Source organism: Protopterus annectens, chromosome 2.part0, assembly GCF_019279795.1.
Source record: "Protopterus annectens isolate FY-2018-M chromosome 2.part0, PAN1.0, whole genome shotgun sequence".
NCBI lineage: Eukaryota > Metazoa > Chordata > Ceratodontiformes > Protopteridae > Protopterus > Protopterus annectens.
The window spans coordinates 1335249770-1335276040 of NC_056728.1; the positions used below are offsets into that span (position 1 = coordinate 1335249770).

A 26271-nucleotide genomic window follows, 5' to 3' on the forward strand; every position below is an offset into this window, starting at 1 on the left:
ATCTCTTACATTGTAAAGGTCTTTTTATCATACTGTTTAATATATTTTATTCTTTGGTGAGAAAACATCCAAATAAATACAGGCTGATGGTCTCACATTTGTTAACATACCTCCTTAACTTATCATACTAAAAATCCAAAAACAACATAAAAATAAATAATATCCATGAATTATTACCATCTTTTGCTCTTATTACAAGTCATGTTCCTTTTCTTTTAATTCTGTTATTTGAAAAACCATCCTAGTCTAAGATGTATGGGAGTTTTTAGCTTGTCTCATTTCTTTTAATAGGTTCATAGGTAAGTTCTAGGCAAGCTATCCTTTTAGGCCAATTAAAGCATAGCCAATTTCCCTTCCAAAGATGAAAATCAAACCCCTTCCTTGTTTCAAAGAGATAAACATCCTAACCATCATACCAACCCTAAAGAGTTTTCATGTTGATTTTCATTAATCTCTCCATACAGGGTTTCTTGTATGCACAGTAAACTGTTTTCTCCTGGAAAACTTTAGCCTTATATATGTTCTAGTATAGCTGGGACTCTCCCAAACTGCTTATACTACTGAAAGGGGTGTAAACATGTTCTGTCTGCTATTAATGCATTTCATTTTGCAGTCACATTCCCTAAGTTTTCTTATTGCCTTCTCATGTTGAATTTTCCAATCTGAAACAAATACCAAAAGTTTTTTGCACTTCTTGAATGTACATCACCTTCCACAAATGCACCTTTCTTCTGAAGATTTCTTTCCAATGTGCATTTCTTTGAGAACTCTCTGTAATAAAGCACAAAAGCAAACAAGTTGTTTCAGCAACACCGGTAGCAACTAAAGTGAAAGTACTGTGTGAATACCGATTGTTTCTCATGTTCTTTTTCAGAAAGACAGTGAGAACCAATCAGTAGCCATCCAGCCGTCCATGTCATGTACGTGACTGTGGTAGTGGCAGTCCGATTCCCTTCCACTTTACTGTGCAGTTAAACCGAATAGACTTATGGCCATCACACTGATGCCTTCTCTCCTTAATCTGGACTGCTTTTACAGCAGTCCAGATTAACAGAAACTAATTAAAAAAAAAAAAAAAGAACTCGCCAAGCATGTGGAGTTCGAGTTCCGGGACTTTGTGAGTCAGTCGGCCTCACGCTAATTCATATCATCCACATTTCAGTAAAAATAAAGTAGATAACAAACAGGTTGTGAGAATTTTAAAGTCAGTGTCTGAGGAAACTAACTTCATGAATTTGATGTTCCATAAGGTTTGCTTCTTGGTAGAAATTGCAACAATCACTTTACTGATTTTACTTTTGAGGAAGTTAAGACAAAACAGAGAGATATTTACATTGGCTTTGGAGCAGTGATATTAGAGTAACTTGTGTTTTCCCCCGTGTAGATTTGTTTACTACCTTAATGTTTTACTCTACCAATCTTCAGAGGTCTGTCATCTGTAGTAGAAAAGATAATTGCTCTTTTATCACTGAAAGCTTAAATTATAAAATAAATGAGGCCTAAGTTGCTACTATATACACCTCTTCAGTTTTATGAAATGTCTTTTAATTTTTCTTCTGTGACTTAAATAACCTTAGTGGCATTTCTTGAGTAGAGACAGTTTCTCAGGAAACTTCATCAGTTATTGAGAGAATTGACTTTTTTACAGCAGTTACATATGTTGGCAGTTCTTCACCTTATATCACAAGTTATTTTGTCCTGTTTTTAAAGCCTTTTCACTATTTCACAACTTGCTTTTGCAACAGAAGTAAGTTTTTTGCTTTTTATTTCTTCTGAACTTTTCTCATATTGTTTTTTTCCTTTGTTTTCAGAGCTACCTGTTTAGGCCCCATTTTTTTCTAATGCATTTCCTTTAACAGGCATTCCCCTAAGGCCTTCAGTCTAATTTTGGGAACCTTATTTGAGTAGCTATAATATTCATACTCAAAGGTTCTCTCAGATTTCTAAAAGTTGTAAGTGAGCCACCAATGTGCTTAACTGACAGAAGTATGATGAACGTGATGCATAATCTAAAAAGTACTTTTAAGCATGGAACCTTTTTATGTTAGTACCAATATTAATTTAGTTGAGAAGGACCACTCTGGGATGAAAAGACTGATCATGGTCTCATCACATGGGGTGAATGGCTGATCTGTGTCCTATTACAGGGATGAGTAGTTTACAGTCAATTTGCCTGCCTACTGGTGCAGTAGGCAGTGCTATCCAGTAAAAATATGGGTAGGTGGGAAATGAGGAGAAAGAGAGAGAGAGAGATTGATCTACACTAGGCCAACTATGATCGTTAGGAAGGAGTATGCACTTGGTGCAGGGTAGATCAAGGGTTCCAATCACCAGAAGTACAAGTGTAGGAGGTGGTTGGAGGTCCTAGTCACTGATAGCAAAGTTAGCAATAGGCTGAATGCAGTCATGAGAGAGATGGTAGATCAGTAAGGCTTGGGTGTCTGACCAGCTGAGAAGGAGTATGCTGAGGGCTGTGATTACTGCCTTGTGTGGTGACAGTTTGGGAATGGAGCTTCATTTGCTAACAGGTTTTCTGTGGGAGGCTGATAACAGGGACTTGTGATCAACAACACAACCCTCAACCTCAAAAGCTCTGAAAACATTTTATAGAAATTACTTTCAGGGAACTTTCTTCTTTTTTTTTTTTTTTTTTTTTTTTTTTTGCAGAGGGCAAGGCCCCCTCTCCCTAATGCAAAGGACACCTCCACACCCTTTGAACTTTAAAATACCTGTTCCAAAGTTGCACAACAGTAGTGAAAAGGAAATGCTCCACTTTCACAAAATGTGTTTTTGGATGCACTATTTTTTTTTTTTTTACAAAAACAGTATTCCACTAACCTACCTTTGATACAATGACATGTTCCTGACAAGTGTAATCACTACTAGAACAGAGAATGGCAGACAGGAGTCTAATGGCCACTAGGATAGGGGACAGTAGGCAGGCACTCCAATCTGCATGGGAAGATAAAAGAGCTAAGTGGTGTCCCCAAATATTACCAATATGAGTGAGTCTTAAAAGAAATTCTATGATTAAAAGGCTGCAGAGTAGACTGTGAGATCTAAGAGCTGCCAGGTTGATGAAGGATTACAATGATTTCAGGAGAGATCTGTATACTCCATTAGTGTGTTGTGTTGCTCCTGTAGTAGGCACTTATGACACAGACAATGCACAACATCACTGCTGCATATTCTTAACGGCACTCTATACATTTAGCACAACAGTTCGGGCTGTCAGAGGTTACGGCATGATGTGTCAGCCTTAACTGGGATGACTCATGCTGCCTCTTATACCCTGTGCATCACTGACCAAGGGACTTGTTTGGTCTGTGCTACTTATAAATCCCTCTTATTATCACACAAATTCTGTAATACACTTGTGACAAGCATATGCAGTCACATTAAAATCAGCATCATGTAACTCTAGCTTACTCACACACACGGATATGAAAAAAAAACATATACAATTACAGGTGCATTTGTAAATATTCTTCATCTTAGAGAAAATAGTTTTCTCAAAAGAAAATCTAGAATGTCTAGAGATTCATAAGACTATGTAATTCAGATTAAGAAGGAATCATATTAAAATGCAGAATTTTAGTTAAGCATACAAATTACAATCTAACTTTTGGTACGCAACTGCCTATGTCTGTCAGTAATTATGTAAGTAACCACTTAGACAAACATTAACATCTTCATTATCGGTGTCATCTTAAAGTGAAGTGAGTCTGACATTAACGTGTATTCAAATGAAATGCAGGAGTCAGTTAATACAACATAACAAATACATAATCTTTCTGATATATATTTATATCAACATTCTGTCTCATACAGAATGACTCTGTACTAACATAAACTTTTGTCTGAGGAATACAATAAAATTTTAACAAGACAATATAATATTATACAACAAAGGTGTGTCAGCCAGCTAAAAGTGTGATTCTTAGAAGAAACAAGTACTACAAAAGATCATGCATTAATTTAGCAAATAAAAGAGCAAAATATAAAAAAAACAGATTTTACAAAAGAACATAAAGTCAGTATGTAATCAATATAGCCAGGAGGAGGAAAGTTGGTCTGATTTTCCATAACGTCCGATCCACATTGATGCTGCTTGACACTGGGTGTAGGTGGGACAAACTGGTAGGTTATAAAATAAAAATAGCCCAAACCATTAGTTGATAACCAGCCTCCTCTGCCCTTTCTTGCCCTTGCTGACAATGTGGTTTCAATCTGCGAGTGTATTTAAAGATGAGTCAACAGGGTGTGGGACATGGGATGCATGTGTGTGTGTGTGTGTGCACACATGTGCATGCCTGTGTGTGAGTGAGCACACATGGTGTCTACATACAGACCATCTCCTGTGAAAATGCCAAAAAGAATAATACATGTATGAAACAAAGCTCCAACTCTGAGGAATTCTATCTGAATGAACACCGTTAAAACACTCTTATCTCAAGAGGAATAACAATACTTATAACAATCTCCTAAATAAAACATAATAAAAACTTGACTGAAGCTTTAAAACAAACAGAATAATTGCATGTGTAAAAGAAGCAACAAATTCTGCACCATGCATATTTTTGCTGACATGCATGCATGCATTATCAACATCTCACCTGTTGCAAAACTGATGATAAGAACTGTAGCTTTAAATGAAGATCTAAAACCTTGCAAGTTTCCTTTATGGTTTGAAAGCAAGGGTAAAAGGAAAAAAAGAAATAGTTTTTAGTAGTATAACTGTTGTTAGGATGTCTGTTCTAAACAAAAGAGAAATAAAACTGGCAAAAGATGGATTACTATGCTATGTCCAACTAGCGTAAACTGTCCAGCTATGTGTGTAGTAGACTGCATATTAATGAAAGCACTTTTGTAAAAAAAAAGTGTTTGCTACTTATTTTTTATCTGCCATATAAAGCTACTTGTGCAAAGAAGCTTATTCTCGCTACTAATATAGAAGCTATGTCATGGCTAGCTTGAGTTCCTCAGGTTCCCAGAGAAGAAGCAAGCTGTAGGATTCAAACCTTGTTCTGTAAAATGTAGTCAATTTCTGTATCACTTTTACAACCACTGTATGATATTGCCAGCCTCTTCATTCATTTAAACTATTATCTAAGCAGAGATGCACAAACTTCTGAATTTGTAAGAATATTATATTGTTTGCCTTGCAGACTAAAAGTAAGCAATGTTTGTTAGTATACCTGAAAACTTAAGAAATCAAAAAAAAGCTCCAAACCAATAAATACCAAAATCCAGAGCAAAGGAGAAAAGCGAACCAGTTTAACAATAACTCACTGCCAATTTTATTCAAAATAGAAGACGAAAAACATGTAAAATCAAGCGCTTTCGCCTGGATCAGTACCAGGATTTTTCAAGATGCATCTTATAAAAGCCTGGTACTGATCCAGGCGAAAGCGCTTGATTTTACATGTTTTTCGTCTTCTATTTTGAATAAAATTGGCAGTGAGTTATTGTTGAACTGGTTCGCTTTTCTCCTTTGCTCTGGATTTTGGTATGTATACCTGAAAACATATAAACTAAATACAAATCCTGCAGATACTATAGATCAAAACTGGATTTTTCAAAATGTCTGCCATATCAAAAATCTAAGTTCTGAAAATAATTGTAATCCAAGAATGATACAGCAAAGCCTGCTGATCACACTAGCATGTGCCCCCATTAAATGCTTAATTTCCCAAGTGCTGTAACTTGGGGGATGGTTGATGGAAGTGGAGGGGGTAACACGTTGTATTGCATTTGTACTAGTTTATTATATTTTCATACAAAACAAACATGGATGTTTCAAAATGGTCATATATGAAAACATTTCATTTTCTAGTAGTAACTTTCACTAAAAGGAGATTCAGAACACTCTAACTTATTTATTTGACATTTGTTTACCAGAAAAGTCCAACTGGGATAATATCCCATTTCGATGGATGTACGGGGAGAAATGATCCACACTGACACAATATGGTTACAGTTAAATAAAGTTACCACAAACTCTAACACAGAAGAATGACTTATTAACTAAGTAAAAATTCACCTTCAGTTCATATATTGTGAACCTATACGTACATAGTGCAAATATTTGGACAGCTATAATAAGCTGAAAAAGGACATTGTTGACAGATAAAATATTCACAAGTTGCAGTTAACAATGATGACATTAAACACATTGAGCACACTCTTTGGAACAGAGATGACTAGATAATATAGCCTCATCAAAATATATTTGTTCTTTGTCTAAGAAATCGATTTTACTAATTCCTTCTCTCTGAACATTGTCAAAGTATGCTGGTGGTGGAAGGAGGGAGGGAATAGTTCAGCCTAGGGTAATACAGGAGCAGAGCCAGGTTTTACTCAGGTAGTCTTTCAGTAATTGTTTGAAGCTGGAGATGTTATATGCAGATCTAATTTGCACATATACAGAATTCCATTTTTAGCAACAGATTATTAGTACAGACTTTGGCCAGAGGATTTCTGTGGTTTATATATGCAGAGCAGATGTTATTCATTAGATCAAAGTCATCTATTAGGTGATAGGAATGGAGAACAGGAGTAAAAGCAAGGTAGTTATTGACTTTGTGAATAATGTTATGTGTATGTGCGGTGATATGCTGTATTAATATTTGAGCCAATTCAAAGCCATGCAGGCAATACATTGGTGCAGCAGTATTATTTGCTGTGGCAAATATTGCAACCTTATTATAGCATACCTCCAGCTTATTTTTGACTGTAGCCTGAATGTTGGTTAGGATAGGCGCACCATATAAGACAGATGGGTGAAGGTGGGTAGTGGCAGGAGTGTTTTTAGTGGTGTTGCTAAGGAAGTTTTCATGCTTGCAGAGAAATCCTAATTTTTGTTGTTTTTTTTTTTGTTATGTTGAACATGCAAGTCAAATTTATGGTTGTTATCTATAATCACTCCATGAAGTTTTGTACAAGAGATTATTTTAATTTCAGTTCTGCTTAGTGAAATGATTTTGAAATTTGCTTTATCAGGACTGTGTGATTTGGAGAAAAATAGCAATAACTTTGTTTTTTTTTATGAACTAAGTAGTGGCTGGGAATTATGGAGCAATTTCTTAATGGAGGAAAAAGCATCTTGTATAATATGGAGGAGTTGAGGCACATTATTAGATGCACATGTAAATGCAGACTCATCAGCATATTGTATGACAGAGATGGGCCTATTGAGGTATAGAGGTCCTTGATAAAGATATTAATGTGGACAGGACCAAGATTAGAGCCTTGGGGTACACCAGTGAATACTTGCAAGTGTGGAAAGTATTATGGCCTTTTACAGACTCAAGCCTTTTAGTTATATAGCTGTTGAATTACAGTAATGCAGAAGGAGGCAGTCCAAGCTGAGACAGCTTATAAAAGCATTTAGGTTCAGAAACTGTATCAAAGGCTTTTGACAGGTCAAGGAATAAGGAGGAAAACAGTTTGCCAGAGCTCCTGAATTTGTTTATAGTCAGTGAATGATAGGAGGCTAGTAATTGCACTGTGTGCTGGGTGGAAGCAATGACAGTGGATGTTGAGAACCATTCTTGTAGAGGAATATGGGGGAGTTGCTTATGAATACATCTTTCAAGAATTGTTGAGCGCGGTGATAATACTGCAATAGGCCAGAAGTTACAGACATCAGTCAAGATGCCACCTTTATGAAAAGGAATAATATAGGATTTGTTTCCATAACATGGGTACACAAGATTCAGATATTGAGCTATTGATAAAGACAGAGACTAGGTATGCTATAGCATTGGCAGCTATCTTTAGGTATTCGGGTAGGAGACTGTCAGCTACAGTGCAGCAAGGTTTGAGTTTGATTAGAAGTTTTTTATCATTGATGTAGAGGCAGGTGAAACTTGCTAGCAACACATATACAGTTTGTATTAGGTTTGTGTGGGGATGCTGGGGTGGGGGTTAGGGGGTAAAGGAAGTGTTAGTGTGCATGGTGTGTGGAGAATACTTTTATGTTCTAACCTGTTTGCTGAATCACTATGATTAGGTGCTATTGAAGGGGTAGCAGAAGCTCTGGATGGGGGCAAAGAGTTTTTAGTTATGAAGGCAATGTTTCTATGAAGTAGGTATTGAATAAGGTTGCACACAGAGCAGAACCTAAATATTTAATGATAAACCAAAAAAAGAACTATGATTATCAGAAATCGGAATATCAATAATTGATTACCAGTTCTAAGCATAAAAAATCATATATCGTACGTCTGAATGGAACATCTCGTCTACTATGTTTATGCCTATGTCAGCTTTTCATATTCTGGAAGTTTAACCCTTAGGATTAAAATCTACAAGATGCTAGTAAGTTTCATCCTGTAGTCCTTTGGTTGATTCTCTGTCTTTGTCCTCTTACTGCCTGACTTTGAACAAACCATTTAAACACAATGTGTCCTTGGGTTGCTTATGAAAATAAATATTTATGTGTAGTAGCTTTACCTAGTTAGGCTTTCTGGCTTCCTCCAGTTGAAAATTAGAAAGTAACATATGACTACAATTCCAGTCTCACATAGACCTACCACGACAACAAACCAAACACATAAACACACAAAAACGTACTCGGAGGCTCTAAATAAAAATCTGCCTAAGCAGCAGAGACCTCCAAAGCAGACACCCAAGCAACCGCTACCCCAAAACAAAACACGTGCAACACATAGCTCACAAAGCCAGTGTGCCGAACAGTCACAGCCCTTAAGGCTAAACAACACACCTGATACACTTGTAATAGGTGACTCTATCGTCAGGCACACTGACGTCCCGCTCACCAGGCTGAACAAGGAGAAGGTCACGGTGAGCTGCCTGTCGGGCGCTAGGATCCGCCACATAACACAAGCACTCAGGTCACTCCAAGGCAAGTACAAATATGACTCAGTCATTGTCCATGCTGGTGTGAATGACCTGAGACGTACCTCCCTGGACTACATGAAAAGAGACATAGAGGAGCTCTCTGAGCATGTAGCCCAGGCCGGTATGACCCTGACCTTGAGTAGCATCTTACCCTCACCAAGAATGATGCCACAATATGAAGACAAGATGACCACTTTCAACAATTGGCTTAAGTGTTGGTGTCATTCAAAGGGGATCCAATGCCTGTCAGCCTGGGATGACATGCTCGACAAGCCACGATGCTTCGCTAGGGACGGCTTGCACCTGTCACCCCTGGGCTTTCGGATATTGGCAAAGGCTCTTGCTACCCCCATAGTGCCTTTTTTAGGCAAGGCTCAAAAGACAAACCCACCTCCATGGGTATCACAAGGGATAAGAAACTAAGAGTAATGCTACTCAACGCCAGAAGTCTAAACCTCAAGATGCACGCACTCTAAACTCTCCTTAGCATGGAGAACATTGATATCTGTGCAGTAACAGAAACCTGGTTCAAGGATCCCAAAAGCACCCCAGCACTACCAGGTTATACCTCATACCATGCTTTTTGGCCCCAAAATTTGGACCGAACCACAAAAGGAGGGGGAGTATCAATATTCGTCAAAGATACCCACACCTCCAGGTTGGTGGAACAGCACGAAGCATCAGAGACTATCCATGTGCAACTAACTGTGGGTAAAACTGCCTTCCAGTTTATAGCCTGCTACAGACCACCCTCCCAAACACAGGAACCCCACTTGGCCTTCCTGAGAATACTGGAAAATATGAAGGTCTCTCCAAACACCATTATATTGGGCGACTTCAACTACCCAAACATAGACTGGGAGCATTACTCTAGCTCCAACACCCTTGCCCAAAGGTTCCTAGAATTTAGAAACTCAAATGTTATGGAACAACTTGTTACCACTCCCACAAGAGGGGAAAACATACTGGACCTGATCATCACCAACATGGGGACACTATGCTCCAGACCAGAAGTGTATCCCTCACTGGTAAGATCAGACCATAAACTAATCTCACTGGATATTCACATCCCGACCCCACCCCCTGCCCAGAAAACCACAGTGAAAAACTTCTCTAAAGCAACTTTCATACGCCTCAAAACCGAGGCGAAATCCTTCAAAGCCCCCGGGCCTGTGGAAAATACGGCAAAGACCGCAGAATCCTTTATAAATGCATTCTATGAACACCTTCAGGAATGCATGGATCATGCAATCCCAAATAAAACCAAGACCCAATCCTCCAAAGGCAGACGTCCTGTCTGGTGGACCCCAGCCATAAACAAACTATACAATAGAAGGAGGAAGCTACTACATGATAGAGCAAAATCCCAAAAAGGAAAGGCATCTCTGATCAGTATTAGCAAAAAACTACGGGCACTCATAAAATCATCTAAGGCCAGCTTCAAGAGAAAACTTGCACAGGACACTAAGGATAATCACAAGGCTTTCTTTAGTTATGTTAGAAACCTGGGTGGGAATTCCCAGATATGCTCAGAATTAGTCCAAAATGACAAAAAATACACCGAGCCCACAGACATTGCCAACATCCTAGCTGACAGATTCAGTGCAAACTTCTCCCCCCTCTCCCCACCAAAAGGGCAAATATCTATCCCAACAGAGTGCTGCCCCCCTGACATCTCAGATGCTCAGGTAAGAGCCGCCCTCTCCAAAGCAAAAAACACAGCATCAATGGGACCAGATGGTGTCCCGGGCTGTGTCCTACATGAACTCCAAGAAGAGCTAAACCCAAACATAAAACTACTGTTCAATCTTAGCCTTACTACAGGATATGTACCCAAAGAGTGGCGTACAGCAACAGTGGTCCCTCTCCACAAAGGTGGTGCCTCAATGGATCCTGGAAACTATCGCCCCATAAGCCTGACTACCTTGGTCTGCAAAGCTATGGAAAGGATCATCATGGACCTCATAAATAAAGATATTGGGGACCTACAGACACTGGATCCTACCCAGTTTGGCTTTGTTAAGGGCAGATCCTGCCTCTTAAACCTGGTCGATTTCTTTGAAACAGTCACCAAGGTCATTGACGAGGGGAAGGTGGTCCACACAGCCTATCTGGACCTCGCAAAAGCCTTCGATACAATACCCCACTCGGGCATTATAGATAAGCTCATCAGCTTAAATATAAACCCCTATGTCACTAGATGGGTTGCAAACTGGCTCAAGGACAGAACCCACATGGTTAGAATTGCTGGAGCCATGTCAGACTCCAAACCAGTTACAAGTGGCGTCCCACAAGGCTCAGTCCTAGGACCTCTCTTGTTCGGTATATATCTCTCGGCAGTACAGGCCAACACGGAAGGACTGTGGCTGACCAAGTTCGCAGATGACTGCAAACTGGGCGCCATAATCAACTCTCCAGCCAACACAAGCATCCTCCAAAAGGGCCTCATAGAAACAGACAACTGGTGCCAGAGCCATGGCCTCAAGCTAAACGCCAAAAAGTGTATAGGCATTCCCTTTGGCAAAAACAAAGTGCCCACAAATTACCACATAGGTGGTAATCCATTAAGTACAGAAGAAGTCATTAGGGACCTGGGGACCCAAGTTGATAGCAATCTCTCATTTGACAACCACGTGGCCAAAGTGGTTAGAAAAACATTTTATATAGCCCACCTAATCATGAAGGGATTCACATCTAGATCAGGGGAGGTCATCGTACCTCTTTACTCATCCCTCATCAGGCCCATAATTGAGTACAATGCTCCTTTTGGGACGTACCTTACCAGACACCTGCAGCAACTGGAAAGACCCCAAAAGTACCTCCCCAGGAGGATGAAAGGGCTCAAACAGATGCCATATGCTGCCCGGTTAAAGAAACTCCAGCTCTACTCAGTGACATACCGCCTGCTCAGAGGCGATCTGTGCCTGACGTATAAAGCCATGTCCAACCCAGAATAAATGGACATGCTGCACCTCAGAAAATCCAAATCCCATCGAGCTATGCGCTCAAGAGACTTGAACCTCAGCATTGAAATAAATAGGACATGCTGGAGGGACAGAGTCATAACCCAGAGGCTCCCTTCACTCTGGAATAAAATCCCAGTCCAGGTTAGGCAGAGTCCCACATTGACTCTCTTCAAGAGGAATCTTGATGAGTGGATGGGAGATCGTAGGTTTACCCCGGCTATCACTTCTGTGTCACTGTTAGACAGAGGCACAGTATACTAACCTCAAAAAAAGGCATAGCAAAATTAATTTAAAATGGGTGGCGAAAGCCAAACACACTCTGGCTAGGCTTATAAATGCCCTAGGGCAGATAGCCTAGTATGAACCTATGAACCTATGAACTTCCAGGTGTTGGTATAACCAGACTATTATGCTGGAAGGAAAGTTTCCACACAATATTTGAAACAACAGGATGCAATACCCTGGAGATACCAGATTAGAGGATGATACTGATTTTCTTGCAGCTTTAGTATCACTGCATCAAACATGACAGACATGGAGCAGGAGTCAATGGGTCTATATTATGTCATCGACAAACGCGTTCATCGAACATGTAGTATCACTGCACCAAACATGACAGACATGGAGCAGGAGTCAATGAGTCTATATTATGTCATCGACAAACGCGTTCATCGAACATGTTTTCATCGATACATATACAGAGAAAACACTAATCACCGAACGGCCACTTCAGCGAATTTTTTCACAGGGGAAAACTGCTTGGCCAAACAAAAACAAAACAAACTTTCAAACCCTACATTGTGGGGGGGCTTTGCCTCCCACACTCCCCAATGTGGAGGTCTGTGCCCCCTATACCCCTAACTAAATATATCAACTCCGAGGTTGCATTACAGTGGCGAAAAGGGCAAATCCCCGATGACAGCCAAGTGTTTTTTCTCCTGGGAAAATATTCGCTGAAGTGGCCATTTGGAGATTAGGGTTTTCTCTGTATATGTCAATGAAAACATGTTCAATTAACACGTTTTTTGATGACATAATATAGACCCGGGGTCAATGCCAGAATGATTTTCAAGCTATCTGATAATGAGTAACAGCAAAGAGTACATAAAGTATCTTGTGTCACCAAATGTCATCCGATGGCATCAAAACCAGAAGTAATTATATAGACATAGCATCAAGTGTTATATAGTCTAGGATAGCATTTCAGAGAACAAATGAATGTTTTGAGATGATTTTTCATTCACCCTTTTCTGTATAGCAACAAAGAAAGTAATTTTCAGATTCACACAACACATCAACACTTAATTTATATAGTGTTTTGAAACATAGATCAGTCAAATTGTAATGCTAGTAATTACAAAGGGGTATTCAGTATTTACTAAAGGCTGTAACATTTGCTATTATGAGATATAACAATAATTTAATACAGGTTATTTATTTATTTTACATTTGTGACTGGGATAGTCCGACTGAGCTGAGTAGCCCCTTTTCAGTGGAGACCCGGGGAGAAAAGCTCCATAAACAAAACAATAATGGTTATGCTTAAGTTATTAAACAAGTTATACAGAAAATATGTTTTTTAATAAGTAGTTAAAAATTAAAGCAAAAATGTATTTATTTATTTTACATTTGTTGACCGGGCTAGTCTAACTGGATTTATGTCCATTTTCAGTAGAGGCGCGGGGAGAAAAGCTCTAAGCATGAGTAGTAAAACACAGTTAACAATATATAACAAGGACATGTAAGAAAACAATACAGTGGTAGCATTGGTTAAAAGCAAAAATATAGAATTGTAAATAAAGAATATAGACATTATGCTAAAAGTTGATTTAAGTAAAGCATGACAGATGTACTAAACACAAAGTGGGTATGAGCACAACAGAGTAACGTCCTTGTAATTTTTCCTCTTATTATGAAAAAGAAGCAAGATTAGGAGGCCTAGGTTAGAGGCCTAAGTTAGAGGGGTGGGGAAAAGGGTAAGAGTAGGAGGGAAAATAGATTTCAGTCTGGGTTAGCACAGGGACAAAGCCATTGAGTTTTAAGATGTTCTTTAATATGTTTTTTGAATAGAGAAGTAGAAGCTAGGTTAGATAGTTCAGGAGGGAGCTGATTCCAATTTTTGCCTGTAGTGTTTGAGAAAAGTGAGTTACCAGCTTTATTGTTAGATTTAATTGGGGAGACCAGGAGTTTATTAGCAGAACGTAGTGTAGCTAGATTTTTGTATGGTGAAATCAGATTAGTGAGGATAGGGGTATTATTGGGGTGGTATAGGATCTTTTGAGTGATACGTAACTGTTGATAGAGTATGTGGTTCTGCAATTCTAGCCATCCTAGTTGTTTGAGGTTAAGACAGTGGTGAGTTTTAAAGGGTGTACATGTAATGAATCTCACTATGCTATTATAACAGGTAGAAAGTTCGGAGATGTTATTTTTAGATAGGTTAGTATATATAGCAGAAGCATAGAAAAGGGTAGAAATGAGCTGGGTCTGGGCAATAGTTTTCCTGGCTGTGGGGGTACGGAAGGGTTTGATTCTATAGACAGTACCAAGTTTTTTGTTAACAGATTTTATGGTGGTGTTAATATGGTCATCATAGTTAAGACGATTGTCAATTATAACACCTAGTAGGCGAGTGGTAGTATCCGGGGTAATGTTAGTAGCATTGTTAGAGGTTATAGAGAAGAATGGTGTGGAAGATTTTTGAGTTGGAGTAAAAAGCAGTAGTTTTGCTTTTTTGGGATTAAGGAGCAGGCAATGTTTCATAAACCAGTTTTCAACATTCTGGAACACAGTTTAGGTGAGGGACTGGAGGGAGGCTATGTTCTTAGCAGTACAGATTAAGGTTGAGTCATCTGCATATTGAATGCAGGTGGCTTGAGGTATGTCCATGTGGAGGTCGTTAAAAAATAAGGAAAAAAGAAGGGGACCCAAGATAGAGCCTTGTGGGACTCCAATATTTACTGGGAGTAATGAAGACAGATTGTTATCCCAAAGTACTGCTTGCTGTCTGTTTTGAAGATAACACCTAAACCATTGTAATGCTAGTGGATCAAGTGAATAGTACTTTAGTTTGTCTAGAAGTAAGTTATGGTTAACCATATCAAAGGCTTTTGACAGGTCAATAAATAGTGCAGAAGAAAAGGAGTTATTGTTATGATTTTTATTTATAGAGTCAGTGAAGGAAAGAAGGGCAGGCGTTGTGCTGTGGAATGATCTAAAGCCATGCTGGCAGTTGGCTAGTGGGTTATTTTGCAGAAGGTGGTTGAGTAGTTGTTTATGAATACATTTTTCCATTATCTTAGCTAATGGAGAGAGTAAGGCAATAGGGCGAATGTTTGAAAGCTCTATGGAAGATCCACCTTTGTGTAGAGGGATAATGTGAGATACTTTCCAAATGGTAGGGATTTTGCCTTCAGAGATAGTTCTGTTAATAAGTATAGATATGGGGTAATGAATAGCTTTTGCGGCAATTTGTAGGTATTCAGATGTGAGTCGGTCTGCAGATGGGGTGCAGGGTTTCAGTTTTTTAAGCAGTTTAAGAATAAGAGATGTAGGAATAGGCTGTATATGAAAGGTAGGAGACGATGTCTTGGGGGTGTGTGGTGGGGAAGCAGTAGATGGGGGTACAGAATTGGCTAGGGCTTGAATGGCTTCTGTAAAGTATTTATTAAAGGCATCAGGGATCTGGTTGAAATTATTATGGTTGAAACCTAATGGGGCAGGAGTAGTCGAGTGTCCTGGCTGAAGAAGTTTATTTATCCCTGACCAAAATTTTTGTGGTGTTTGTTGACTAGTTTGTTGGAAGTGTAGGTAGAAGTCTTTTTTATCTCTAAGAGTATCCTTCTTGGTGGCATTTCTTAATTGTTTAAGGAGGAGGTGATCAGATGGATGTTTGCTAGCTCTCCATTTAGCCCATATTTTGTTTCTGAGGAGCATCTTCTGCTTAGTTTGTTTTGATAGCCATGGGGCAGATTTGGATTTTATTCTAGTAGAGTGATAAGGTGTGTGGTAGTCTAGAATTTGAAGGAAGTTAGTGTTGAAGTAGGTCACAGCCTCATCCAGTTCAAGGTGGGTCAGTGGTGACCAGTCACATGCTTGCAATTCGTTCAGGAAACTATTAGGATTAAAGAATTTCTTTGAGCAGGAAGTTCTGAGTTTGTGAGTTGTTGAGATATGAAATTTTTGTCTAATAATGTAAGTAAGCATATGGTCACTAATATTATCGGGAAGGGTTCCTGGAGTGTAATTGCTAGGGTGGTTATTAATAAGGATACAGTCAAGAGTAGATTCTTTCCTGCTAGGCTTGTGGATTCTATTAGGAGTGGTTATTAATTGAGAGAATCCATAGAGATTTATATTTTTAGTGGGGTTGTGAGAACTGGGGGTTAACCAGTCTATGTTGAAGTCACCCAGTACAATGGTTTCCTGGGGTAGTTGGGCAGAGAGGAGATTAAGTAAGTTTTCAAGGGTATTAGTATTGTTACCAGGGGGAAGATACAAGCAGATTAGGTTGATAGATTTGGTGTTGTTGATTTGGAGTTTGGTAGACAGTATTTCAGATTTGGTGCCTAGTGTTGGTAGCTCATTAAAGAGGGATAATTGGAGATTAGATTTATAGATTATGGCTATACCCCCGCCTTTCTTGGTTTTACGGTCACATCTAAGGATGTGATAGCCTGGAGGGGTAATTTCCTGTCTAGAGTAGATGGTTTTAGCCAGGTTTCTGTAAGACATAGAATATCAAATGAGTGCAAGTCCAGGAGTGCATGCAGGTGGGGAATTTTATTATTAATACTTCTAATATTAAGGTGAGCAATCAGGAGGGAGTTAGGTGCTTTAGTTAATGTAGAAGGTTTAGGTAAAGTTACATTATCAAGGTTATTCCTATTGTTAGTATTGGGAACAGGATTTGGATGAATATCCCCATCAAGGAGAAGGTAACACTGGGGATAGTGTAGGAATTTAAGGGTCTTAAGGGAATTATTAAAATTCTTGTTGATGGTGAAGTAAGCCACATGGGTTGTTCTGTGACATTTTGGTAGTATATAGTTGGAGGTACAGATTATGTTACTGTGGTTGAGGGTATAGATAAAGGAAGAAGGTAATGTTTGTTGGAAATGGTGGTTTTGTTCAAGTAGAGTAACATTTTCAAAGAAGATCAGTGACTAAGGTATGGTTATAGAGGTTACTGTGGTAGTTAAGAGTAGGATGTATGTGAAAATAGTTTTGTGTGTTGGTGACATGGTAGTGAGTAGAAATAAGATGAGAGTAGCTTGTGTGTGTAAGTGAGGTAGAAAAAATAGATGAGGATGTTTCAAAAGATTAAGCAGGGTCTAGAAAAAGAAAAGCAAAGGGAAATTAATGTAGGTTGAATAGGAGGTAGGTATGGGAAGTAGTCAGTGCAGAGGATGGTTAGGTTAGTTAATGGAGTAGTTAAAGGGAGAGGTAATATGGACTAAGTAGGAAATAAAGAGATGGGGGAGTGGCCTAGTGATGAGGAGGTATGTGATAGGTAGAGAAAAAAGGGGAGTGGTTAGTGAGGTATAAGTCTAGGACCACTGGGGGGGTGGGATTTGGGGGTAGGGTAGGGGAGTGAGCCCGCAGGGTGAACGGAGCGGGGCAGACCCAAGTAAGATGAAAGCAAGCAGTGAGGAAAAAAACAATCAAGTAAGGTAGCAGGTAGAAACAGGAGGCAGTAGGTAGAAAGGCCAAAGTTGGGAGTCTGAGGAAGGGAGAGTTAAAAGAGAGAGAAACCTGGGAGAGTAAGAGTTAGCCTAGGAGTAGTGAAGGTGGAAAAGGAGGGCTAAGTAAAGGGTTAATAAGAACTATGGTAGGAGATATGTACAAGGCTTAAAGGGATTATAGAAGAAGACAGACAAGGAGGAGAGTGCAACAATCATAAAAGGTTTAAAGTAAGAGGTAGGAAGAAAAACAAAGTAAAATTAGAGGTGGGTAAAGACTGCCATCTAGTGGCCAAAGTTTGTAATAATCCTATAGAGAGATCGCAGCAGTAGGATCAAAAATAGAAAAGTGATGGAGAAGGGATGGTTATTACAATAAAAGTAGGGGGCTACAGTATCGTAGAGACAGACAGTGGAGTTCAACAGTAGTAAAACAGGAGGAAGGGAGGAAGGTATGGCTGCTGGCAGATCTGGCAGTTTATCTGCTACATCTAGGAGGCATAGTGGACTAGAATATAGATAAAGTAGGTAAAATAAAATCAAAATTACTATGTGACATACAATATTATTTACTGTGGCTTTTAGTCCAAGGGCATTTAGATTACCCAGGTGAGGAAATACCCAGGCAAGATAAAAACATGTGCTCAGTCTAGTTCCTAGAGGAATGTGTTGTTTAATAAGATACATTTTGTGCATTCATTCCAAAGAACTTCATCAGAATCTGTTAAAAATTGCACCTTATTTTATAAAAGAACTCAAGGAGGCAATATAAAATAGCAACAGTGTTGATAAAAGTATAGTGAAGATGCAGTATATAACAGTGAAGGGACAAAGTCGTAAATCAAGGAAGGCGAGGTGGCAACAAGGTAATGTTGTAGATTTCCTAGGTGAGTGAGAGGAGAGATGTGAATTTTTAATAGTAATGTAAGGAGGTAACAGTTCTTGGTTGGGATACAAGGTGTAAGTGTGCTAAGTAAGGGTGGGGTGAGGGTTTTATTTTAATTAGCAATTCATTATAAAAATATATTTGTTGAGCAGTGATTTTACACTGATTTTTAAAATAATTATTTCTTTTAATATCTAGTGCTTCTAGTATTTCTTTATACATGTACTGCACAATGTTTTAAGTGCATTAGTGCTTAAATATGTATACATTTTACAAAAGGTCTATGTTGCTGTATCTTTCAATAATACATCAATTAAATAGCTTTGAACTCAATTGATGGAATTATGTCACATGATAGGAGGGTGAGTTTATAAAATAAGGTGCAATTTTTAACAGATTCTGATGAAGTTCTTTGGAATGAATGCACAAAATTTATCTTATTAAACAACACATTCCTCTAGGAACTACACTGAGCACATGTTTTTATCTTTATTTATTTACCTTTTGTTGACAGGTTAGTCCCACAATACCATATTCATGGGTAACTTTAATTACCCCATTATTAACTGGGAATGTTATACAACATCAAACGTACATGCACAGAGATTTCTGGATTTTGTAAACACAAACTCCCTGGACCAGCTAGTCAATACACCAACCAGGGGTACAACCATACTGGATCTGGTCCTCACTAATATGGGAGACTGCTGCACATCCCCTACTGTAATGCCTTCCCTGGTAAGGTCAGACGACAAAATGGTCTCCTTTGAAGTAAAAATAAATCCTGGACTGCCAGCCAAACTGGGATATTCAGGAACTATTCTAAGGCTAACCTAACCTCTTGCTATTAAGTGAGAACCTGGCAAAATTTCAAGCCCCTGTAAACCCTAAGAGCACTTCTGCCTATGCAGAACTGTTCACAGAAATGCTGTACAAGCTGTTAATAGCCGTACAGAGGCAGCTCTACCCACCAGGAAGAAATACAAAACTAACTCAAAAAACAAGCCACCCTGGTGGAATCAGAAAATCAATCAGATGTATAACAGGAGGAAGAAAATCATGGCAACAATTAGGAGGTGCAGCACCCAGCAGGATAAAAGCACTCTAAACTAAACAAACAACTCCGAGGACAAATAGTCTAGCAAGGCCAAATATGAGATAAGTTTGGCCTTCCAGGCCAAGGACAACCACAAAGCATTATTTAGCTATGTCTGCAACCACAAAGGCAATACACAATTGTGTGCAGAGCTCATTGTAAATGGAGCCAGCTATACTGAGCCAAAAGATATAGCAAACTTCATGGCTGATAAATTCAGCTCCAACTTTACTCCCTTCTCCCCCTCAACCTTCCCTCAGGAAATATCAAATATAACTCCCCCTACTATCACTAGGGAATAGGTCCTTAATGCTCTCTCTAAGACCAAGAACACTGCATCAATGGGCCCAGACAATATCCCAGGATGCCTTCTAAATAGCATGAAACATGACCTATCAGGGCCTTTGGAATTACTATATAACTGTAGCCTCCAAACAGGCTTCGTACCTCATGAATGGAGAAAGGCAACAGTCATCCCTCTGCACAAAGGTGGGCCATCTACAGACCCCGGAAAATAAAGACCCATAAGTCTCACTAGTCTTATATGTAAAGCCATGGAAAGAATTATCATGGAGATGATCAACAGAGATATATTAAGACTCCAGACACTGGACCCAACCCAGTTTGGTTCATAAAGGGCAGATCATGCCTACTCAACTTGGTGGACGTCTTTGAGAAGGTCACCAAACCAATGGATGAGGGCAAACTCATTCACACTGCCTACCTTGACCTGGCCAAGGCATTTGACACAATACCCCACTCGGGAATTGTTGACGAACTCAAAAGGTTAGGTACAAACCCATATGTCACCCGTTGGATAGCCAACTGGCTCACAGACAGGACCCAGGAAATTAGAATTGGGGAGTCCACCTCTACAAAGAGGCCAGTCACAAGTGGAGTCCCTCAGGGATCAGTCCTTGAACCGCTCCTTTTTGGCATTTACTTCTCAGAAGTCAAGGCCAATGCCAGTGGTCTCTGGCTGACTAAATTTGCAGATGATTGCAAATTAGGAGCTGTCATTGAATCTCACACTGACATAAATGTTCTCTAAGAGGGGCTGACACAGACAAACAACTGGTGTCAGAGTCATGGACTAAAAATAAATGCCAAGAAATGCATAATAGCATCCTTTGGGAAGTCATCCATCCCTGGTAACTATCATATTGACAAGACACCCCTTAGAGTTGACCCACTAGGGACTTAGGGACACACATCGATAGTAATCTAACCTTTGATCATCATGTGTCTACAGTGGTAAGGAAATCATTCTATGTTGCATAACTTATAAACAAAGGTATGGCATCGAAGTCCAAGGAAGTCATTGTTCCACTGTATTCAGCATTCATCAGACCTATCATTGAGTACAATGCCCCCTTTGATATGTACCTATCAAGGCATATCCAATAACTGGAACGTCCACAGAGGTTCCTCACTAAAAGAATACAGGACATAAGTAATATGTCCTATGCAGACTGCCTCAAGGCCCTATCCTGTATTCTGTCTCCTACAGGCTTTTGAGGGGAGATCTATGCCTGGCATACAGGACATTGTCAGACCCCACTCTGATGGGCTTCCTGCATATCCACAAAACAAACAGTACCAGAATTACCCATTCTAAAGACTTAAACCTTGCCTGTGATATAAATAGGACCTGCTGGAGAGATAGGTATGTATCACAGAGACTACCCTGTCTATGGAACAGGCTCCCCATCCATGTGAAGCAGAGATCTTCCCTATTCCAATTCAATAATCCAATATGCCTTGATAGGTACATAATTATTGGAATAAGCTTCCTAGTAAACTAACATCCCTCACATCTACTCCACTTTTCAAAAAGCAATTAAAAACCTTCCTTAACTCTCAATGGCTATGCCTATGTACTAATCCCAGCTGAATCTCACTTATCTCTATTAACTTTTTTTCTAATTTTATTAAGTTTCTGTGTTAAACTTTTCTGCTTAAACTGTTTGAATATAGTCCTGTATTGATCTTTGTAAATAGTTAGCTCTTTGTTCTTTGCCTACTATGTTTAATCTTTTCTCATGTAATTTAAACATAGGCCTATCTATAAGGGTGTTTTTTATGTACATTATTTGCTATATAACTAATGTGGAGCTTTTCTCCCCGGGCCTCTACTGAAAATGGGCATATATCCAGTTAGACTAGCCCGGTCAACAAATGTAAAATAAATAAAATAAAATAAAAGTGCAACTTGGACAATTGGATGGGAAACCGGAAATTCATCCCTGGTTTGGCACCTATGTCTCTGATGCAAACAGGTAACTTGTAAATGGTTCATCTCCCAGGCCCATGCTTACACTTATCAAGGGTATCAGAATTCATCAGAGATTTGGGAAGCATGTCTAGGCTTAAAAAGGCCCTTGTGGTTGTTGGCCTAGTAAACACCTATGAACCTATGAACAAGACCAGTGGCCTCTTTTCAGTGGAGAACTGAGGTAGTTTTCATACTGTCATGAAGGAATGTGGCCAGAACACTAGGAATCTTCTTCTACTAAATGTTGTGGAATCTTTTACATTCAACTGAATTACCACCAACTTAGACAGATGGGACCTCAGTTCAATGTCTCATCCAAAGAATGGCACACTCAGAAGTGCAGCACCTCCATAATGCTGCACTGCAGTGACAATAATAGAAAATTAATCCATTCCTTTAGTGATAATAGAACCCAGAACCTTCAGTAACCTTCAGCAGCAAAAGTGAGTGTGCTACCTGTTGTGCTACTTACACGGCTATGAGGCTAAATCTGACTCTGTATGGATGTGACTTACCTTTCAGAAATTACTATCAATCAGTCTAACAGTAAATTCATTACAATAGTGAAATTTCTCCATTAGTCATTGAAAGTCCTCTTTGTTATTGAGGATCAAGTTGCACATGAGACAGAGGAAAATTAAGGCACTCCCTCATTAGTTCAAAGGATAGTTGCTAGAATTACCTAATTGTCTCCACATCTGTCTTGTATACACCTAGTCTTTCGAAACATAAAATTAGCACCTCCCATGAATGACTTTCTGGAATTTCTATGCGTGTGCCCTCCTTCCTGGTTTTAGTACTGGAAGTGGGATCAAACTGCTACCATTTCCTAATAATGGGCCATTACTGCTCTGTGTATTTGTACAAATCTAAATATGGCATGATGTCTTCATGAAAAATACAAGCATTTGCTATTCACTGTTATAAATCTGAACACATAGGAATCATTTTGCAGTTATTAAGGCACTAAGATATCATCAAAACATTCCATTTAAGTTTAGACAGACAGGAAATTGGGTTATATGTTGTTTCTTAACACAATAGCTTGATTTACTTTTAATTAAAGCATGTAGACTAGATGTTTTACAGTTATAATTATCTTACATGTTAATTAAAACATGGAAATAATTGCACCATGTAAGAGACAGTGCAGTAGATTTAACGTCTATGCATGCTAAAGTGTTACAATCCTCTGAAATAATATAACCACAGATTCTGTAATAACAGTTTCTCAGTTTGATTAAGAAATCTACATGCAAGTGAATACTGTCAGGTACCAATATGGTCCAGCCTTTGCTAGTAATGTGTGGTCATACAGGATCAGTACTGAGAAACAGCAGATAAGCTCCATATATGCAAGGGCAGGGGTTCCAAATTCTGGGACACCATAAATGGAAAGCTTTGGTGAAGCATTCTAGCCTACATCTACAGCCTAACAAGGTAAAAGGAGTGGAACTAAATCAGTACAGGTAGAGAAGTAAAATTATGTTCGTTAGAAGAAACATGAGAAAAATACAGAACAGTTTTAAAGATCATGCATAGCTTCAGCATTTTCATGTTAAGGCAAAGTCTCTGGGACGTAAACCTACCATGGATTGATTTGAGGTGACCAGTCAAGTTGAAATTACATTTTCTGGTGATTCATAACAGCCTCATATTACAAAACTATCACTGCAGAAAAAATGCAAGTATGCTGAGAAGGGTGAAATTGAAATATATGAAAATGGTGAAAAATAGTGGGCCAAAGATGGAGCAGTTTGTAACACCTGTTTTAGCATGCTCTCGATAGGAGAAGGTGTAGATTATATGGACACTGAAGGACCATGCACTTAAGTAACTATTCATCCAGTTATGGTTAGCAGAGGTAGGTCTGAAATTAACTAACTCTTGTGCAAACTGAGGATATTGGAGGGTATTTCAGACCTTTGCACAGTAATATGAAATCTGTCACAATCAGTATTTCCTTTTCCATAATTTGAAAAGATATGATTACTTAGATATAAAGTGGCTGTTGTTGTATTATGATCCCTGCCCGAAACCATTTCACTGAGTTTACAAGGACATAGCAGTTTAGACTGCAGATTAATTGTGATGAGATGGTTTGCTTCAAATTTTAAACAACATTAAGGGAAGGGAACTGATGGGATGGTAAAAGGGGAAAAAAATAATGACTCCCTCTGCTGTGAGAAGGCAATGGCTGTCAGGTACTTCATCAGGTCCGGGAAGTTGTCTCAGTAGTGGCAGGTTGCTGATATGCCTAATTGGCACTGCAGTGAGACTGTTACAAGATTTTAGGAACTTTGGTGTCATGTTGTCTGATCAGTACCCACACTGCTGAGCAGTTTTTTTAGCCATTTGGATGGGAACCTTATGAATTAGAAAACAACTCTGTGATCTTTTTGTAAGCTACCCACTCAGTAATGTCAGTATTTGTATATTTCTACAAGTGCGAGGGGCTTGAGGTTGAATTCCTATTAGTATGGGTTGGCTATTCAAATAAAACTGGTGAGGATTTGCCCATTCTGCTTGATTTTCTTGGAAAAGGGAGAACATTGACTTTGCCTTCCAAATTACCGACTTCTTTTCAGAAACATTTTGGGTTGCAGAATATTTTAGAGTACTGTTGTAGTACCAGAAAGCACAAGATAAAGAGAAAAATACCACAAGCAACAAGCAAGCCAAAATTTACCATGGAATTTATTAGCTTAGTGCCTCGGCTATACAGCCTACAAAGAGTAAAAAAACATAAAAAACACCATAGTGATATACAGATAAAATTAACAAGTCACACCCACTGCTAATTAAATTAAATTACATATTTCCAGTCACAATCTTCATTTAACCCTAGTGGTTCCAATGTACTGAATTTTAAAATATATGAGGTTTCTTTTCTATGCAGCTTATTAGTTAAGCTGACCAATTCACCCAAAGACACCTTGACTTTCTCCAGAACACAGCCCCTAATACATTCAGGGCTTGAACTATGAAAGTCCAAAAAATGACTGCCTAAAGGGCTGTCTGTCTTAGCATTTTTTATGTCTCTTAGGTGCTCTTGAAATCACACTTTGAAACGTACTAGTTTCACCAATGTAATATTTATTACAACTGCACTTCTAAGCATATATAACCCCACAAGTATTACAACTAAAGTTAAATTTCATTGAAAAATGATGTCCATTAATTTATTTAAAACAATTGACCACATTTTTGCAGACAGAGCATTTATTACAGGGTATAGTACCTTTGGGCATAAGCATTTTTGTACCAAATCCCACAATGGGAAGTTCAAACTGATTACGTACTGCCATATCCCTAAATTTCTAGCCCTCTTACAGGAGGTCTGCAGCCTATTACGCAGCAGTCCACTCAAGTCTTTGTCCCTGAGTAACATGTATAGCCAAGGTGCTAAGCTAATAAATTCCGTGGTGCATTTTGGCTTGCTTGTTGCTTGTGGTATTTTTTTTTCTTTTTTCCTATAGTACTGCACTTTAAAATAAGTCATCTTGGCTTGTCAAATGTCTTTTTCAAATTGATTTTAGAATTAGTAAAAATGGATGCAACTGGCATGAAAATTAAGAATTTAAAGGACTTCCAAGCTTCTGCTCACAGAAACAACAAAAAACAAACCAATAAACACAGCGAAAAGATGGCTTCACAAAAATGTCACAAGATGTAACACTTCTATATATACTGTTTAATATATAAAATAAAAAATAGTCGTAGCACAGATTAGGAGCTTTCATCTGTTATACGTCCGATGGACTTCATCAGAACCTCTTCCTAAACCTTGACACCACATCCTTTATATATTTTTCAAAGTGACATGATTAAACAATAAACATCTTACTTAATAAATTTGACATATTATAAAATTATAAGTTAAACCTAACTACATTAACAGCCCTTGTTCTAATATTAGAACATAGTCTACAAAATATGAAATAAATTATTAATAGATTGGTAATGCAACATTCCTATATGTTGCAAGCTATTAATTTAAAATGGTTGCCCTACTTTTTTAAAATGCTGTTTATACTGATTCTTTCATTTAATCCTGAAGCCTTTGTTGCATCCATTCTAAGCCGACAAATCACCTCCCTCTATTCCAACAGGGTCTTTCAGTCACTTCTCCCTGTGGGAATGTCACTCTAATCCAATATTAAAAATAAAAAAAGAATGAAGCTCTTTACAAGTCTGTGCATGCTTAGCTAAAGCACTTTAACTATCCTCCTTCCAGATACTATACGCATGATGGTATACCTGTTTATTTTTAGGGGTAGTTCCATCATCCAAGATGGAATGCATTACAAAATTTGCAGCAGGCCAACTAACCAAAAACATGGGTGCTGCAATCAAATCCCCCTGCCTGCTGCCAGTGCTGTATAGCTTTAATAACCTACCCTTTTTCCTTGACATTAATATACAATGTACAGGCATTTGTTTACAATTCCCACATTTAAAATGTATTTATTTATTTACTGCTTTATTTTACTGGGGAAAAT

General features: G+C 38.7%; 1 protein-coding gene across 3 annotated transcripts in view; it reads right to left on the reverse strand.

Moving 5' to 3' along the window:
* The window catches only part of LOC122793475 (myosin VIIA and Rab interacting protein), a 2819605-nt gene that overhangs the window by 528015 nt on the left and 2265319 nt on the right, over positions 1–26271 (reverse strand). For 2 of the 3 annotated variants that reach the window (XM_044061522.1, XM_044061521.1), the window contains exon 12: positions 4617–4679. The exons of the other annotated variant lie outside the window; for it this stretch is intronic. In XM_044061522.1, the coding sequence (XP_043917457.1) occupies positions 4617–4679 (63 nt within the window). The remainder of the gene's footprint in view (positions 1–4616; positions 4680–26271) is intronic. 3 annotated transcript variants of the gene reach the window in all.